We start from the raw sequence: 13,652 nt of genomic DNA, 5'->3' as shown, positions 1-13,652 counted from the left end.
CATGATCAATTTTAATCACCCCACCATTGGCGGCCTTGCCTTCAGCTGCCTAGACCCTAAGCTCTGGAATTCCCTCCCTAAACCTCTCCACCTCTCTACCTCTCCTCCTTTAAAATGCTCCTTAAAACCTACCTCTTTGATCAAGCTTTAGGTCTCCTGTCCTAATATCTCCTTATGTGGCTTGGTGTCAAATTTTGTTTGATAACGCACTTGTGAAACGCCTTGCGATGTTTTACTATGTTAAAGGCACTATATAAATGCAAGTAGTAGTAGTTGTTGTTGTTATTATTATTATAATTATTGTTGTGGCCAATTCTGGGCACCACACTTTAGGAAGGATATCAAGGCCTTGGAGAGGGTGCAGAGTAGATTTACTAGAATTGTACCAGGGATGAGGGATTTCAGTTACGTGGAAAGACTAGAGAACCTGGGATTGTTCTCCTTAGAGCAGAGAAGGTTAAGGGGAGATTTAATTGAAGTGTTCAAAATTATGAGGGGTTTTGATGGAGTAAATAGAGATAAACTGTTCCTACTGGCAGGAGGGTCGGTAGCCACAGGACACAAATTTAAGGCAGTTGGCAAAAGAACCAGAGGGGAGATGAGGAAATTTTTTTTTAACGCAGCAAGTTGTTATGATCTGGAATGCACTACCTGAAAGGGTGGTGGAAGCAGATTCAATAGTAACTTTCAAAAGGGAATTGGAGAAATACTTGAAGGGGAATAAATTGCAGGGCTATGGGGAAAAAGCAGAGGAGTAGGACTCTTTCAAAGAGCCAGCACAGGAGCTTTCTATGCTGTATGATTCTATGATTCTTTAGGTGTGCTTGCCCCTGTAACAGAGTGAGTGAGCTAAATTAATATAGATAGTTGATACTCAAATACCCTCAGGTTAAATGGCTATCTACACTGATGTTAATAAAATTTCTTCACACTGTCAGCTCTTGTGATCTTTTCAAGTTAATACTCCAACTATTGTCATTAAGTGTCAGCTTTGGCTGAGTGGTAGCGCTCTCACCTCTGAGTCAAAAGATTGTTGGTTCAAACTCATAATCTAGGCTGACAGCTCAGTGCAGTGCTGAGGCACCATCTGATATGTTGTCTTTTGGATGAGATGTTAAATAGAGGTCCTATTTATAGTACATAAGATATTAAATGATGGTCCTGTTCATAGTCTGCCCTCTCACGTGGATGTCAAAGATCCCATGGCACTATTCGAGGAAGAGCAGGCAGTTGTCCTGACCAACATTTATCCCTTAATCAACACCACCAAAGACAGGTTATTTGGTCATTTATTTAATTGCTGATTGTGGAACCTTGCTTTGGGCAAATTGGCTGCCTCATTTCCTTACGGTGCAACAGTGACTGCAACTCAAATTTTTCATTGGCTATGAAACGCTTTGGGACATCCTGAGATTGTTAAAGGTACTTTATAAATACAAGTTCATTCTTTCTTTCTTCTTACTCAAAGTTTCAACAAAAATATCCAAATATTGATCAAGCTGTTGAAAAATGATGGCAATCATAATTCTTTGTAACCATTTGATTTTATCATTTGCTGTATTTACCTTCTTAGTGACTCTGGGATAGAAATCGGATGCATTCCATTAGACCAACCAAAGAGGCTGAACCAGGTCTGTACAGCTGTTAGAACCTTTTGACAGAAAACATCTTCGTCAATATCCTCGGCAGAAAACAACAGTCCTCCGAAATTGTTCTTTCTGTCTGTAACATCAGCATCATCCTCTGTATTCTTCATTTCTACTTTGGAATCTCCGCTTTCACAAGTATCTGCAATAAAGAGGATATATATTTCAAGTATCCATGAAAAGCAGATAATTCCTTCATACATCAACAATAATGAAAAATATATTTTAAAAAAACAGAAATAAAAAGGCATTGCAAAAGCTGCTTAAGTGATTTAATGTGTACTAACCTTGAAACCCTAAATTTAAATCCAGTGTCCCTCAGTATAATGCTTTCACAAGTCAAGGAAAAATAGCATGGTATTAAGCACTAACGCCAAGAACCACAAACAACTAAAAAAGGTAATTAGCATTACTGGAAATTTGACATCAATAAAAAGAAAAGACAGTGTTCTCAAAACTGAAGTGAGATACTTAAGATTTCTATGTCCGAGCAATTTTGTCTGCTTTGTCCATGCGAATATCAGCATTAACTGTGATTTGTTGCTTTGGGCCCACTGATGTAGAATTTACAAGCTCTGTTTTGAGTTTATGCTGAAGGGTGAAGTAACAGATGTGAAGGTGAGAATAAGAGGCTAGAAAGGCAAAGGGCCCTTGACATTGCGTAGTATAAAGCTAAGGTTTCTGCTAAATGTTATGATCTCACAGATCACAGATGTAAACAATTTTACAACACCAAGTTATAGTCCAGCAATTTTATTTTAAATTCACAAGCTTTCGGAGATTTTCTCCTTCCTCAGGCAAATGTTTCAAGATCTCCTTGAAGCCTGAAACATTTGAATCTTGAAACATTTGCCTGAGGAAGGAGAAAATCTCCGAAAGCTTGTGAATTTAAAATAAAATTGCTGGACTATAACTTGGTGTTGTAAAATTGTTTACAATTGTCAACCCCAGTCCATCACCGGCATCTCCACATCAAGATCACAGATGGACAGAGACCATTTAGTTCATCATAGCTCTTCCAGCTAGTGAAAAAAAAACATCTGCCATTACTTCACCTACTGGATCTTGAATGAATCTAGAGTTTTTGACTACAATACCTGCAAGACCATTCCTAATGTAGACCCAGCTTTGCCCAAAATCATTCATCCTGACATCAGTCCTAAACTGACCTTTCATCTGTTTTAGCAAAGGCCGCCTTCTTCAGCCCTGTCTTACTTTGAAGACTTGCTCTAAATTTACCTCATCTATCAACATTATTTAACAGCTTATGTACCACTCACTCACATCTTTTCAAAGCTATTGGCCTTGAAATTGCATCGCGTAGCACCTGTTTTTTGGGCGCTGTGTGGACACCAAAGACCGAAAAATGGCAGTGTGGAAGTGTGCTGCCTGCCGTATTGGGTATGGACAAACAAGAGGCGTCCTTTACCCATGCCTGAAGTAGGCGTTAGTCTATTTATGCAAATAAGGGGCCTAACGCCTGCTGGAGGTCCCCTCACCAAGATTGGTTTGCCATTGAAACAAGCCCTAGGGATCGCCTGTAACAAAACAGATAAGTAACTTACTTGAAGGTGGAGCTGGGAGGAGCAGGAGTGATGGGCCCCAACCCCCGATCTCCCTCCCAACTGCCCCCCCTGATATTAGTACTGCAAACTGCTGCATCACAGTTGTTATGCATGATACAGAAATTGCTATAAAGATGTATCCAAAATATATCTCAAATCTTTTAATTCTTCACATTCTTCCATAGCAGTGCTCACGATGAGCCAGATAGGGCCACTGATTTATGATTTATGATGGTTGGATTAGTCAAATTGTGGGAGTGTTGGACTTGAATTGCACGATTGTGTACATATTTATACATAATAGGGCCGATTTTCATTTTTGGCATTAACTGACCGGGCATCGTCAACGCAATGAAACTCACCAGAGGTCCAAACGTGGTCTGGCCTCATCTAGCGGGAGCGTTAACCACTTATTTCAAGACCCACTCTAAAATTGAGTTAGGAGGACTTCGGCTGAGAGGTAGGTGTTATTTTAAATTTTTGTCTGCCTACCACCCTGTTCATAATGAAACATGGGGCAGTAGGCATACAGCAATCACCCCCATGTGTTTGATGCTATGGAGGCCAAAAATTCGAGGGGGGGGCGGTGGGGAGGAGCAGATGTGCCCCTAGTGCTGCTTAACAGTACGTTGTCAGGTGCCCGTGCTACTATGGCCTCCCCTTGCTTGACCTGGTTGAATTTTTTTAATGTTTTCAGCTCTTGTTGATTTGTGATTTTGAGAGGTAAGTAACCAGATAAGTTTTCAGATTTTTAACAATTTTCATTCCTGTTTTATATATTTCTCCCCACAGGTGATGCTTCCTTGTAGCTTTTCTCTCCACCGTCGCTGTTCTTCCCATGGCCGTCCAATGCTTCACCCCATATCACTGCTCCTATTGCCCATTTTACTTTCATTGGGCCTGTAATTTTCAGTCCTTGGCCAACCTGTTGCTCTTCTTATTGCCCCCTGATGTCTCATGCCACCACTGCTATTCTGCCGTCACTGCTCACCAGGCCTGAGGTGTCCCTCCCACTCTTCCTGTAATTTCTAATGCTTGCCTTTCTGTGACGAACTTCTCCCACAGGTTGGCCCTTTCCCCACCTTTGCTTCTCCCCATCCCAGGCGGTTGGCCGCTGGCTCCTTCTCAGCTGTCACTTCTTTCCACTTACACCAGTCAGGCACTTCCACACCCCATTATGTAGGATATGTAATCATGACATCCCACCAACTAATACAAGGACATAAATCATCATCAATGAGCCTTAATTAAAATGCCTTACAGCCACAGACATCTAACAATAGCTCAGGAATAAGCGTGAATGGCTATTTGTAATCATCTGCGAGAGTCAACACAGATCAGAGTGATATATTCATAAACACATTTTATCAGAATGCAACGTTAGCAAGAATGTAATGCAGTAATCCAGCCACTGTTGACCAAGAAGTGCACAGCATTTCTTGGTTGGCTTAAAAACCGATCAAATATCTCAAAAAGTCCAAAACTCAGAAATCAACCACATATTAAACTTAAGAAGGTGAGTAATACCGGGCAGGATGATTAAATCAAAGACCTTCAGTTATTGACCATTGTCCTTTTTCAACCAAGAACTTTCATGATACTTTGAACGCTGTCTATGATCTTACCACTTCTGGCATAGCACTCCAGGAGCATGCAAGTGCCTAATCCTTAATCATGAATAAAATTGACATTTTTAATAAATTGGATGAAAATGTCAGTGGCCTTCTTAACTAACCATCTCATGTCATCACAAAAAGCATTGACATTATTCAGTAACATTCAATACAAGGCAACTTCATACTTCCCAGGTCTTGATAACAGTTAACAAATTGGAAGGTTGTGGCCCTATATTTTTTTTAAAGTCTGAGAGAGGAAAAGGGTGCACAGTTTGCCCACATTCTCCCAGGAACTAGCATTCCTACAATAAGGATCTCAGTGGTGCAGGTTTGGCTACCTCTTCTCAATCTTCTCTCTCCCGTCCCCGATGGGTAGCCGCACTGCGGCCAGCATAGTGCTACAAAAATCCATGTGATGCAGTCCGGGTGGTTATTTACGCCTGCCAGTGCCCTCCAATGCTGACCTCGCCAGAATTTGCAGCATCGATGGGAAGGCAACTAATCTACAAGGGGCACTGCAGGTGCATCTCCAACATCTGCCTGTCCCTACATTGGTAGGAGAAAGGGGGTTCCACAGGCCCCAGGCCCCATCTCCAGTCCTAGCCATGTCCCCTTTGTAAGGGGCCAATCAAGATTTTTTTTTTTTAATTACCATTCTTTGGGGATCCAGGCCAAAAAAGTTAGACAAGTTTAGATTCAGATTTCAATTTATGTATATAAGATGGTAGTTCACCTGAAACAGACTCTTCAAAAAAAGTGGAAGCAGTGAATGAGATGATAGATGATGAACTGCGTGAAGAAGTTCCCGGGGTATAATAGGGTTGTAGAACAACTTTTCCAATGCTCTGATGTTTGCTTGAATTATTTGCTAAAAAGAACACAAAGGATTACTAATAACAGCCCATTCATTATTTATTTATTCTAGCATCAAGAAAAGCTCACATTTTATTTGATGAACTGGACAACACAATGGTTTATCACACTGCAAGCCCAGAATGGAAACAATTTTATTTCCAAGCACCAACATACGTCAATATGATCAACACAATATTTGGCCAAGTTTAAAACAAAAAAAAACATCTTTTGTCACTTTTTATTGAGAAGCCTGGGTGAAGGTGCAAGACACACCAATGTTGAGAAAAGATTTAAAGAGAATAGTCCTGAAATTCCACAGACCTGGGGCACAAGTCTAATGTAAGTCTTGGATGAGCTGCAATTTCCTTCAGCTGAACATTGGGAAGGCTGAAGCCATCGTCTTCAGGCTCCATCACAAGCTCCACACCTCGACATCGACTCCATTCCCTCCCCAGCCAGTGTCTCAGAATAAATCAGATTTATTGCAATCTCAGCATCCTCTACAACCCAGAGATGCGCTTCTGATATCATATCGTCTCCATCACATAGACCACCTACTTCCACCTCGGCAACATTGTACACCTCCGCTCCTACTTCACCCCATCTGCCGTTGAAACCCTCATTCATGCCACTGTCACCTCCAGACTGGTCTATTCCAATGCTCTCCTGGCCGGCCTCCATCGTTTCTACACGGCAGCTCATCCAAAACCCTGCTGCCTATACCTTATGTGGCACAAAGCCCATCACCCCTGTCCTCGCTGACCTACATTGGCTCTCAGTCCTTTGACGTTTCATATTTAAAAATCTCATCCTCATCTTTAAATCCCTTCTCGCCTCATCCTTCACTATCTGTAATCTCATCCAGCCCTATAACCCCCTTAACTTTCTGTTTTGCTAACTCTGGCCTCTTGTGCATTCCACCGCCCCACCCCGCACCCCAACACCACCACCACCCTCCCCCCCACCTCTTCATCCCACCAATGGCAGCTGTGCCTTCAGCCACCTGGACCCACAGCCTAAAATTACCTCCCTAAACCCCTCTACCTCTATACATCTCTCCCCTCCTTAATACCAACCTCTTTGACCAAGTTTTTGGTCACCCCCCCTTGTAATATTTCCTTCTTTGGCACAGCATCCATTTATTTAATTACACCTCTGTGAAGCACTTTAGGACCTTTTTCTATGTTAAAGGTGCTTTATAAATGCAAATTTTTGTTTAATAGCCTCATATGTGTCACCTTATCAAATACCTTCAGAAAATCTAAGCAAATTGTATCCACTCAGTTTTGCTCTTCTATCAATTTAGTTAGCTTCTCAACAAACTCCAGTACAATTGTGAGACATTAGCTCTTGCTTCTAAAACTGCTTTACAACGACGCTAAATGGGTAGTGTAAATGCATCTTTAGTCCTTTAATGCTAGGAATCAGTATTGTTGTTCTTTGTCTACAGAGCTTTAATGATTCTCTGGTGTCTTGGTGATCAGAACTGGATACAGTACTGAAGATATAGTCTGACTACAGCACTGAAGAGTTTGATCTTGACTTCCTTTGATTTGTGCTCAAACTGTATTAGCTATACAGTTCTGCCTTCTATTTGGTTTGCTGTTTATCTGTTTTGCAGTTAATGGACACATTGAGCATCGAGTCTACTAAAACCCAGATCTTCTGAGCTAGTTTAACACTATTCATGGAATCATACAGATTTAAAAAAAGATATTTGTTCAATATCTGATGGGATACAATAAAAGGTTGATCTGCTCCTATCACTGCTATTCAAGACTTTTCTGGGAAGTAATCTCTGAAGTTACTCAAGTAATAAATTTTGTTGGAAACGTTGCAGATGTGAAATGTGTAGGTCTAAGAAAGAGAGACAACAAGAATCGATAAATAAAAGTGATATAACTCAGTTTGTGAAATGTATTAGCTCTTTAGAAATAAGGGGACTGCTGGATTTTCCCACTTGTATGGTATTGCACAAGATGAAATTACCAAGCTACAGATCAATTTTTACATTAAGTCAAATTTGAGTTCCCTAACATGGAATATGATGTACATTTAGATCCTTTGGGAAAAGTCAGAGGCAATTTACTTTAACAAGAAGCAAAATATTGTAGATGCTGGAAATCTGAAATAAAAACAGAAAATGCTGGAAATACACATCTATGGAAAAAATAACAAAACTTAACTTTTCAGGTGTTATGACCTTTCATCAGATCAGCAATTTAATTTAACCCTAAAAAAGTTTATTAAAAAGTCACTGGATTCTTATTTTCAGAAACTCTTTTGATTTTCTTTTTTTTTTAAATTAATATATGATAGTCAATTAGGATTAAGTGCTTTTGGTTGCATTTATTGTCAAGGATGGACATGTTGCGTGAGCAAGCCACAAGCAAAGGCAGGCTGAAAAATAAAGTAGAATCAAATTTTGCTCCAATAAAATTAGGTGTGCCCACCCTGTACACTCTTCCAAACCAATATGTGTAAAATTGATACACAGGATTTGCAGAGCAGTTAAATATGATTATTGTAGGAAGGGTCACTTTTTTGCTTCAGACTAATATTTTGCTATGCCAACTACGATCAAATAATTTCATGTTAATTTGGTTCTTTAAAAATGTAATTATATGAACACTTACCAGTTTTGAGGACAATTTGTTGGTCTGTATGGTGAAGAGATAAGTATCTATATACAGTCAAGAGACAATTATCTGTGGATGCAGAGACTGGCAGCTTGAACCTATATCGGGATAATGATAAAGTTTACTATCAGCATTATGTAATAAATGGAACTTTTAAAAGCAAACTTTTTAATATTTAGGTCTGCACTTCTCATCCAATTTGGGTAGTGCTCCATTATTGCAAAATTATTTCAATAGCACCCTCTCAAAGAACTGGCAAAATTCACCAATGAGGACAGTCAAGTCTGATTGATAGCTAAAGAAATATGATTTCAGTTCAGACCTCCCAAATGATTTCACACCACTGTCCTGCTACACTTACCTGTTTCTATTACAAACCATTTATTTTAGATGACACTTTTCACTCTTCCTTGCATCAAATGATACAAATTGCAAGGGAAATAATGCCTCACGCATTTAATGGAAAAATATTAGTAGTATTTCAGGGTAAAATTCTTCTTGAAATTTCAACCATATAATTAATCACAAATCTCCTATCTGTTAGGAAAAATACTAATAATATGGCAATGATATTTTTGTCTATACAGCACCATTATATCAAAATATTCTGAAGTGACTCATACAATGAACTACTCTTTAAATGTGGTGATTATTATGTAGGCAATTGTTAATAGCCCTTCTAAGATGCACTTCTAAGATGACCGGACACTTCAGACCAGGAAAACGGCCTATTTTGTATTCACCTGATGTCAGTCATTGGCTCAGTCACAGAGAAAACAGAGGGCCTTTTTTAAAAACTCAATGGGAATCCTGTTCATTAAGTACCTGATTGGTACTAAGCTAAATAGGGAGAAAAATTGTGGGGAGCATTTTTTGTTCAGAGTACTCCTTTGTCCATTAGATATATTTTGAAAAAAATATATAGTTACAAAAGTTACTGATTTATTTTTTAAAACACACCAAGTTGGCCACCTCAATAACTGAGCTAGTTAAGGCAGTGAGTAGATGAGCCATACAGATGATGAATATCCTAGATTTGATCCCTGCAATGTGTGATCTTAACCAGTGTCAGGAGTCTTACAACACCAGGTTATAGTCCAACAGCTTTATTTGAAATCACAAGCTTTCAGAGCTTTCCTCCTTCGTCAGGTGAGTGCAGGGTTCCATAAAGGCACCGCATATATAGTCACAGAACAATGCCTGGTGATTACTGATAATCACCAGGCATTGCTGTGATTACCTCTCTGCCCGTTATCACACCTCGGCAGAGAGGTAATCACAGCAATCAAAGGAGTGGATGGTGTTCAGACACCTGACGAAGGAGGAAAGCTCCGAAAGCTTGTGATTTCAAATAAAGCTGTTGGACTATAACCTGGTGTTGTAAGACTCCTTACATTTGTCCACCCCAGTCCATCACCGGCATTTCCACATCATGATCTTAACCAGGGCGGCGGACCTGGGCGGAACCAGAGGCGAGAGACCGGAGAGCAGGAATATAAAGAGCAGCGACCCGAGGCCCGAGACCTGAGCGGCGGCGGACCTGGGCGGAACCAGAGGCGAGAGACCAGAGAGCGGGAATATAAAGAGCAGCGACCCGAGGCCCGAGACCTGAGCAGCGGCGGACCTGGGCGGAACCAGAGGCGAGAGACCGGAGAGCGGGAACAAAAAGAGCAGCGACCCGAGGCCCGAGACCTGAGCGGTGACGGACCTGGGCGGAACCAAAGACGAGAGACCGGAGAGCGGGAATATAAAGAGCAGCGACCCGAGGCCCGAGACCTGAGCGGCGGCGGACCTGGGCGGAACCAGAGGCAAAAGACCGGAGAGCGGGAATATAAAGAGCAGCGACCCGAGGCTTGCTCTGAGACCAGCGGCAGAGTTCGGGGTGACGTCACCAGTCAGAAAGTGACGCGGCACAGGGGAGGCAGCTGATTGGTGAGTAGGTTCAGGTGAGTATTTCTACGATTTTACTGTGAGTAAAGTAATAAGAAAGGGAAGGTCTGCAGGTTTTATAGCAGGTAGTGTTTTTTTTAGTGAACCTAGGTCCCGAGTATAGATAACATTTTCTAATTTCAACGTAATTTAAAAGGGGTAACTAAGCTAAGGCAAGTCATGGCAGCAGACCTCGCACCCGTGATATGCCCCTCCTGCAAGATGTGGGAAGTCATGGACACTACCAATGTCCCTGCCGACCGTGTGTGCAGGAAGTGTGTCCACCTGCAGCTACTGACCGATCGTATCTCGGAGCTGGAGCTGCGGGTGGACTCACTGTGGAGCACTGCGATGCAGAGAAACTCGTGGATAGCACGTTTAGCGAGTTGGTCACACCGCAGGTAAAGGGAGTGCAGGCAGGAAGTGAATGGGTGACCACCAGGCAGAGTAAGAGGTGCAGGCAGGTAGTGCAGGGGTCCCCTGTGGCCATCCCCCTCTCAAACAGGTGTACCATTTTGGATACTGTTGTGGGAGATGGCTCACCAGGGGAAGGTGACAGCGGCCAGGTTCATGGCACCGTGGCTGGCTCTGCTGCACAGGAGGGCAGGAAAAAGAGTGGCCGAGCTATAGTGATAGGGGACTCGATTGTAAGGGGAATAGACAGGCGTTTCTACGGTCGCAACCGAGACTCCAGGATGGTATGTTGCCTCCCTGGTGCAAGGGTCAGGGATGTCTCGGAGCGGCTGCAGGGCATTCTGGAGGGGGAGGGTGAACAGCCAGTTGTCATGGTGCATATAGGTACCAACGATATAGGTAAAAAAAGGGATGAGGTCCTACAAGCTGAATTTAGGGAGTTAGGAGTTAAACTAAAAAGTAGGACCTCAAAGGTAGTAATCTCAGGATTGCTACCAGTGCCACGGGCTAGTCAGAGTAGGAATGACAGGACAGCTAGGATGAATACGTGGCTTGAGAGATGGTGCCAGAGGGAGGGATTCAAATTCCTGGGACATTGGAACCGGTTCTGGGGGAGGTGGAACCAGTACAAATTGGACGGTCTGCATCTGGGCAGCACTGGAACCAATGTCCTAGGGGGAGTGTTTGCTGGTGCTGTTGGGGAGGGTTTAAACTAAAGTGGCAGGGGGATGGGAACCGATGCAGGAAGTCAGTGGGAAGTAAAGTGGTGACAGAAACAAAAGGCAGTAAGGGAGAGTGTACAAAACATGACCGGACAGATGGTCTGAGAAAGCAGGGCAAAGACCAAGGGAAGTCTAGATTAAACTGCATTTATTTCAATGCAAGAAGTCTGATGGGCAAGGCAGATGAACTCAGGGCATGGATGGGTACATGGGACTGGGATGTTATAGCTATTACTGAAACATGGCTAAGGGAGGGGCAGGACTGGCAGCTCAATGTTCCAGGGTACAGATGCTATAGGAAAGATAGAGCCGGAGGTAAGAGAGGAGGGGGAGTTGCGTTCTTGATTAGGGAGAACATCACGGCAGTAGTGAGAGGGGATATATCCGAGGGTTCGCCCACTGAGTCTATTTGGGTAGAACTGAAAAATAAGAAGGGAGAGATCACTTTGATAGGATTGTACTACAGACCCCCAAATAGTCAACGGGAAATTGAGGAGCAAATATGTAAGGAGATTACAGACAGCTGCAAGAAAAATAGGGTGGTAATAGTAGGGGACTTTAACTTTCCCAACATTGACTGGGACAGCCATAGCATTAGGGGCTTGGATGGAGAGAAATTTGTTGAGTGTATTCAGGAGGAATTTCTCATTCAGAATGTGGATGGCCCGACTAGAGACGGGGCAAAACTTGACCTCCTCTTGGGAAATAAGGAAGGGCAGGTGACAGAAGTGTTAGTGAGGGATCACTTTGGGACCAGTGATCATAATTCCATTAGTTTTAAGATAGCTATGGAGAATGATAGGTCTGGCCCAAAAGTTAAAATTCTAAATTGGGGAAAGGCCAATTTTGATGGCATTAGACAGGAACTTTCAGAAGTTAATTGGGAGAGTCTGTTGGCAGGCAAAGGGACGTCTGGTAAGTGGGAGGCTTTCAAAAGTGTGTTAACCAGGGTTTAGGGTAAGCACATTCCTTATAAAGTGAAGGGCAAGGCTGGTAGAGGTAGGGAACCTTGGATGACTCGGGAGATTGAGGCCCTAGTCAAAAAGAAGGAGGCATATGACATGCATAGACAGCTGGGATCAAGTGGATCCCTTGAAGAGTATAGAGATTGCCGGAGTAGAGTTAAGAGAGAAATCAGGAGGGCAAAAAGGGGACATGAGATTGCTTTGGCAGATAAGGCAAAGAAGAATCCAAAGAGCTTCTACAAGTACATAAAGGGCAAAAGAGTAACTAGGGAGAGAGTAGGGCCTCTTAAGGATCAACAAGGTCATCTATGTGCGGAACCACAAGAGATGGGTGAGATCCTGAATGAATATTTCAATTCGGTATTTACGGTTGAGAAAGGCATGGATGTTAGGGAACTTGGGGAAATAAATAGTGATGTCTTGAGGAGTGTACATATTACAGAGAGGGAGGTGCTGGAAGTCTTAACGCGCATCAAGGTAGATAAATCTCCGGGACCTGATGAAATGTATCCCAGGACGTTATGGGAGGTTAGGGAGGAAATTGCGGGTCCCCTAGCAGAGATATTTGAATCATCGACAGCTGCAGGTGAGGTGCCTGAAGATTGGAGGGTAGCAAATGTTGTGCCTTTGTTTAAGAAGGGCGGCAGGGAAAAGCCTGGGAACTACAGACCGGTGAGCCTGACATCTGTAGTGGGTAAGTTGTTAGAGGGTATTCTGAGAGACAGGATCTACAGGCATTTGGAGAGGCAGGGACTGATTGGGAACAGTCAGCATGGTTTTGTGAGAGGAAAATCATGTCTCACAAATTTGATTGAGTTTTTTGAAGGGGTAACCAAGAAGATAGATGAGGGCTGTGCAGTAGACGTGGTCTACATGGACTTTAGCAAAGCCTTTGACAAGGTACCGCATGGTAGGTTGTTACATAAAGTTAAATCTCACGGGATCCAAGGTGAGGTAGCCAATTGGATACAAAATTGGCTTGACGACAGAAGACAGAGGGTGGTTATAGAGGGTTGTTTTTCAGACTGGAGGCCTGTGACCAGTGGTGTGCCTCAGGGATCGGTGCTGGGTCCTCTGTTATTTGTTATTTATATTAATGATTTGGATGAGAATTTAGGAGGAATGGTTAGTAAGTTTGCAGATGACACCAAGATTGGTGGCATTGTGGACAGTGAAGAAGGTTATCTAGGATTGCAACGGGATCTTGATAAATTGGGCCAGTGGGCCGATGAATGGCAGATGGAGTTTAATTTAGATAAATGTGAGGTGATGCATTTTGGTAGATCGAATCAGACCAGGAC

The 13,652-nt window shown here is 42.6% G+C and overlaps 1 protein-coding gene across 1 annotated transcript in view; it reads right to left on the bottom strand.

The window, feature by feature from the left end:
- Window positions 1-13,652, bottom strand: part of LOC137327209 (cilia- and flagella-associated protein 47-like) — a 602,936-nt gene that overhangs the window by 382,477 nt on the left and 206,807 nt on the right. Inside the window, exons 28-30 of the mRNA XM_067992778.1 lie at window positions 8,319-8,419; window positions 5,561-5,695; window positions 1,566-1,788 (exon numbers count right to left, since the gene is read on the bottom strand). Coding sequence (XP_067848879.1) covers window positions 1,566-1,788; window positions 5,561-5,695; window positions 8,319-8,419 — 459 coding nt within the window. The remainder of the gene's footprint in view (window positions 1-1,565; window positions 1,789-5,560; window positions 5,696-8,318; window positions 8,420-13,652) is intronic.

Source organism: Heptranchias perlo, chromosome 11 (assembly GCF_035084215.1).
Source record: "Heptranchias perlo isolate sHepPer1 chromosome 11, sHepPer1.hap1, whole genome shotgun sequence".
In the NCBI taxonomy this organism is placed as follows: Eukaryota; Metazoa; Chordata; class Chondrichthyes; order Hexanchiformes; family Hexanchidae; genus Heptranchias; species Heptranchias perlo.
This window is presented reverse-complemented; position numbering and strand designations above follow the sequence as displayed.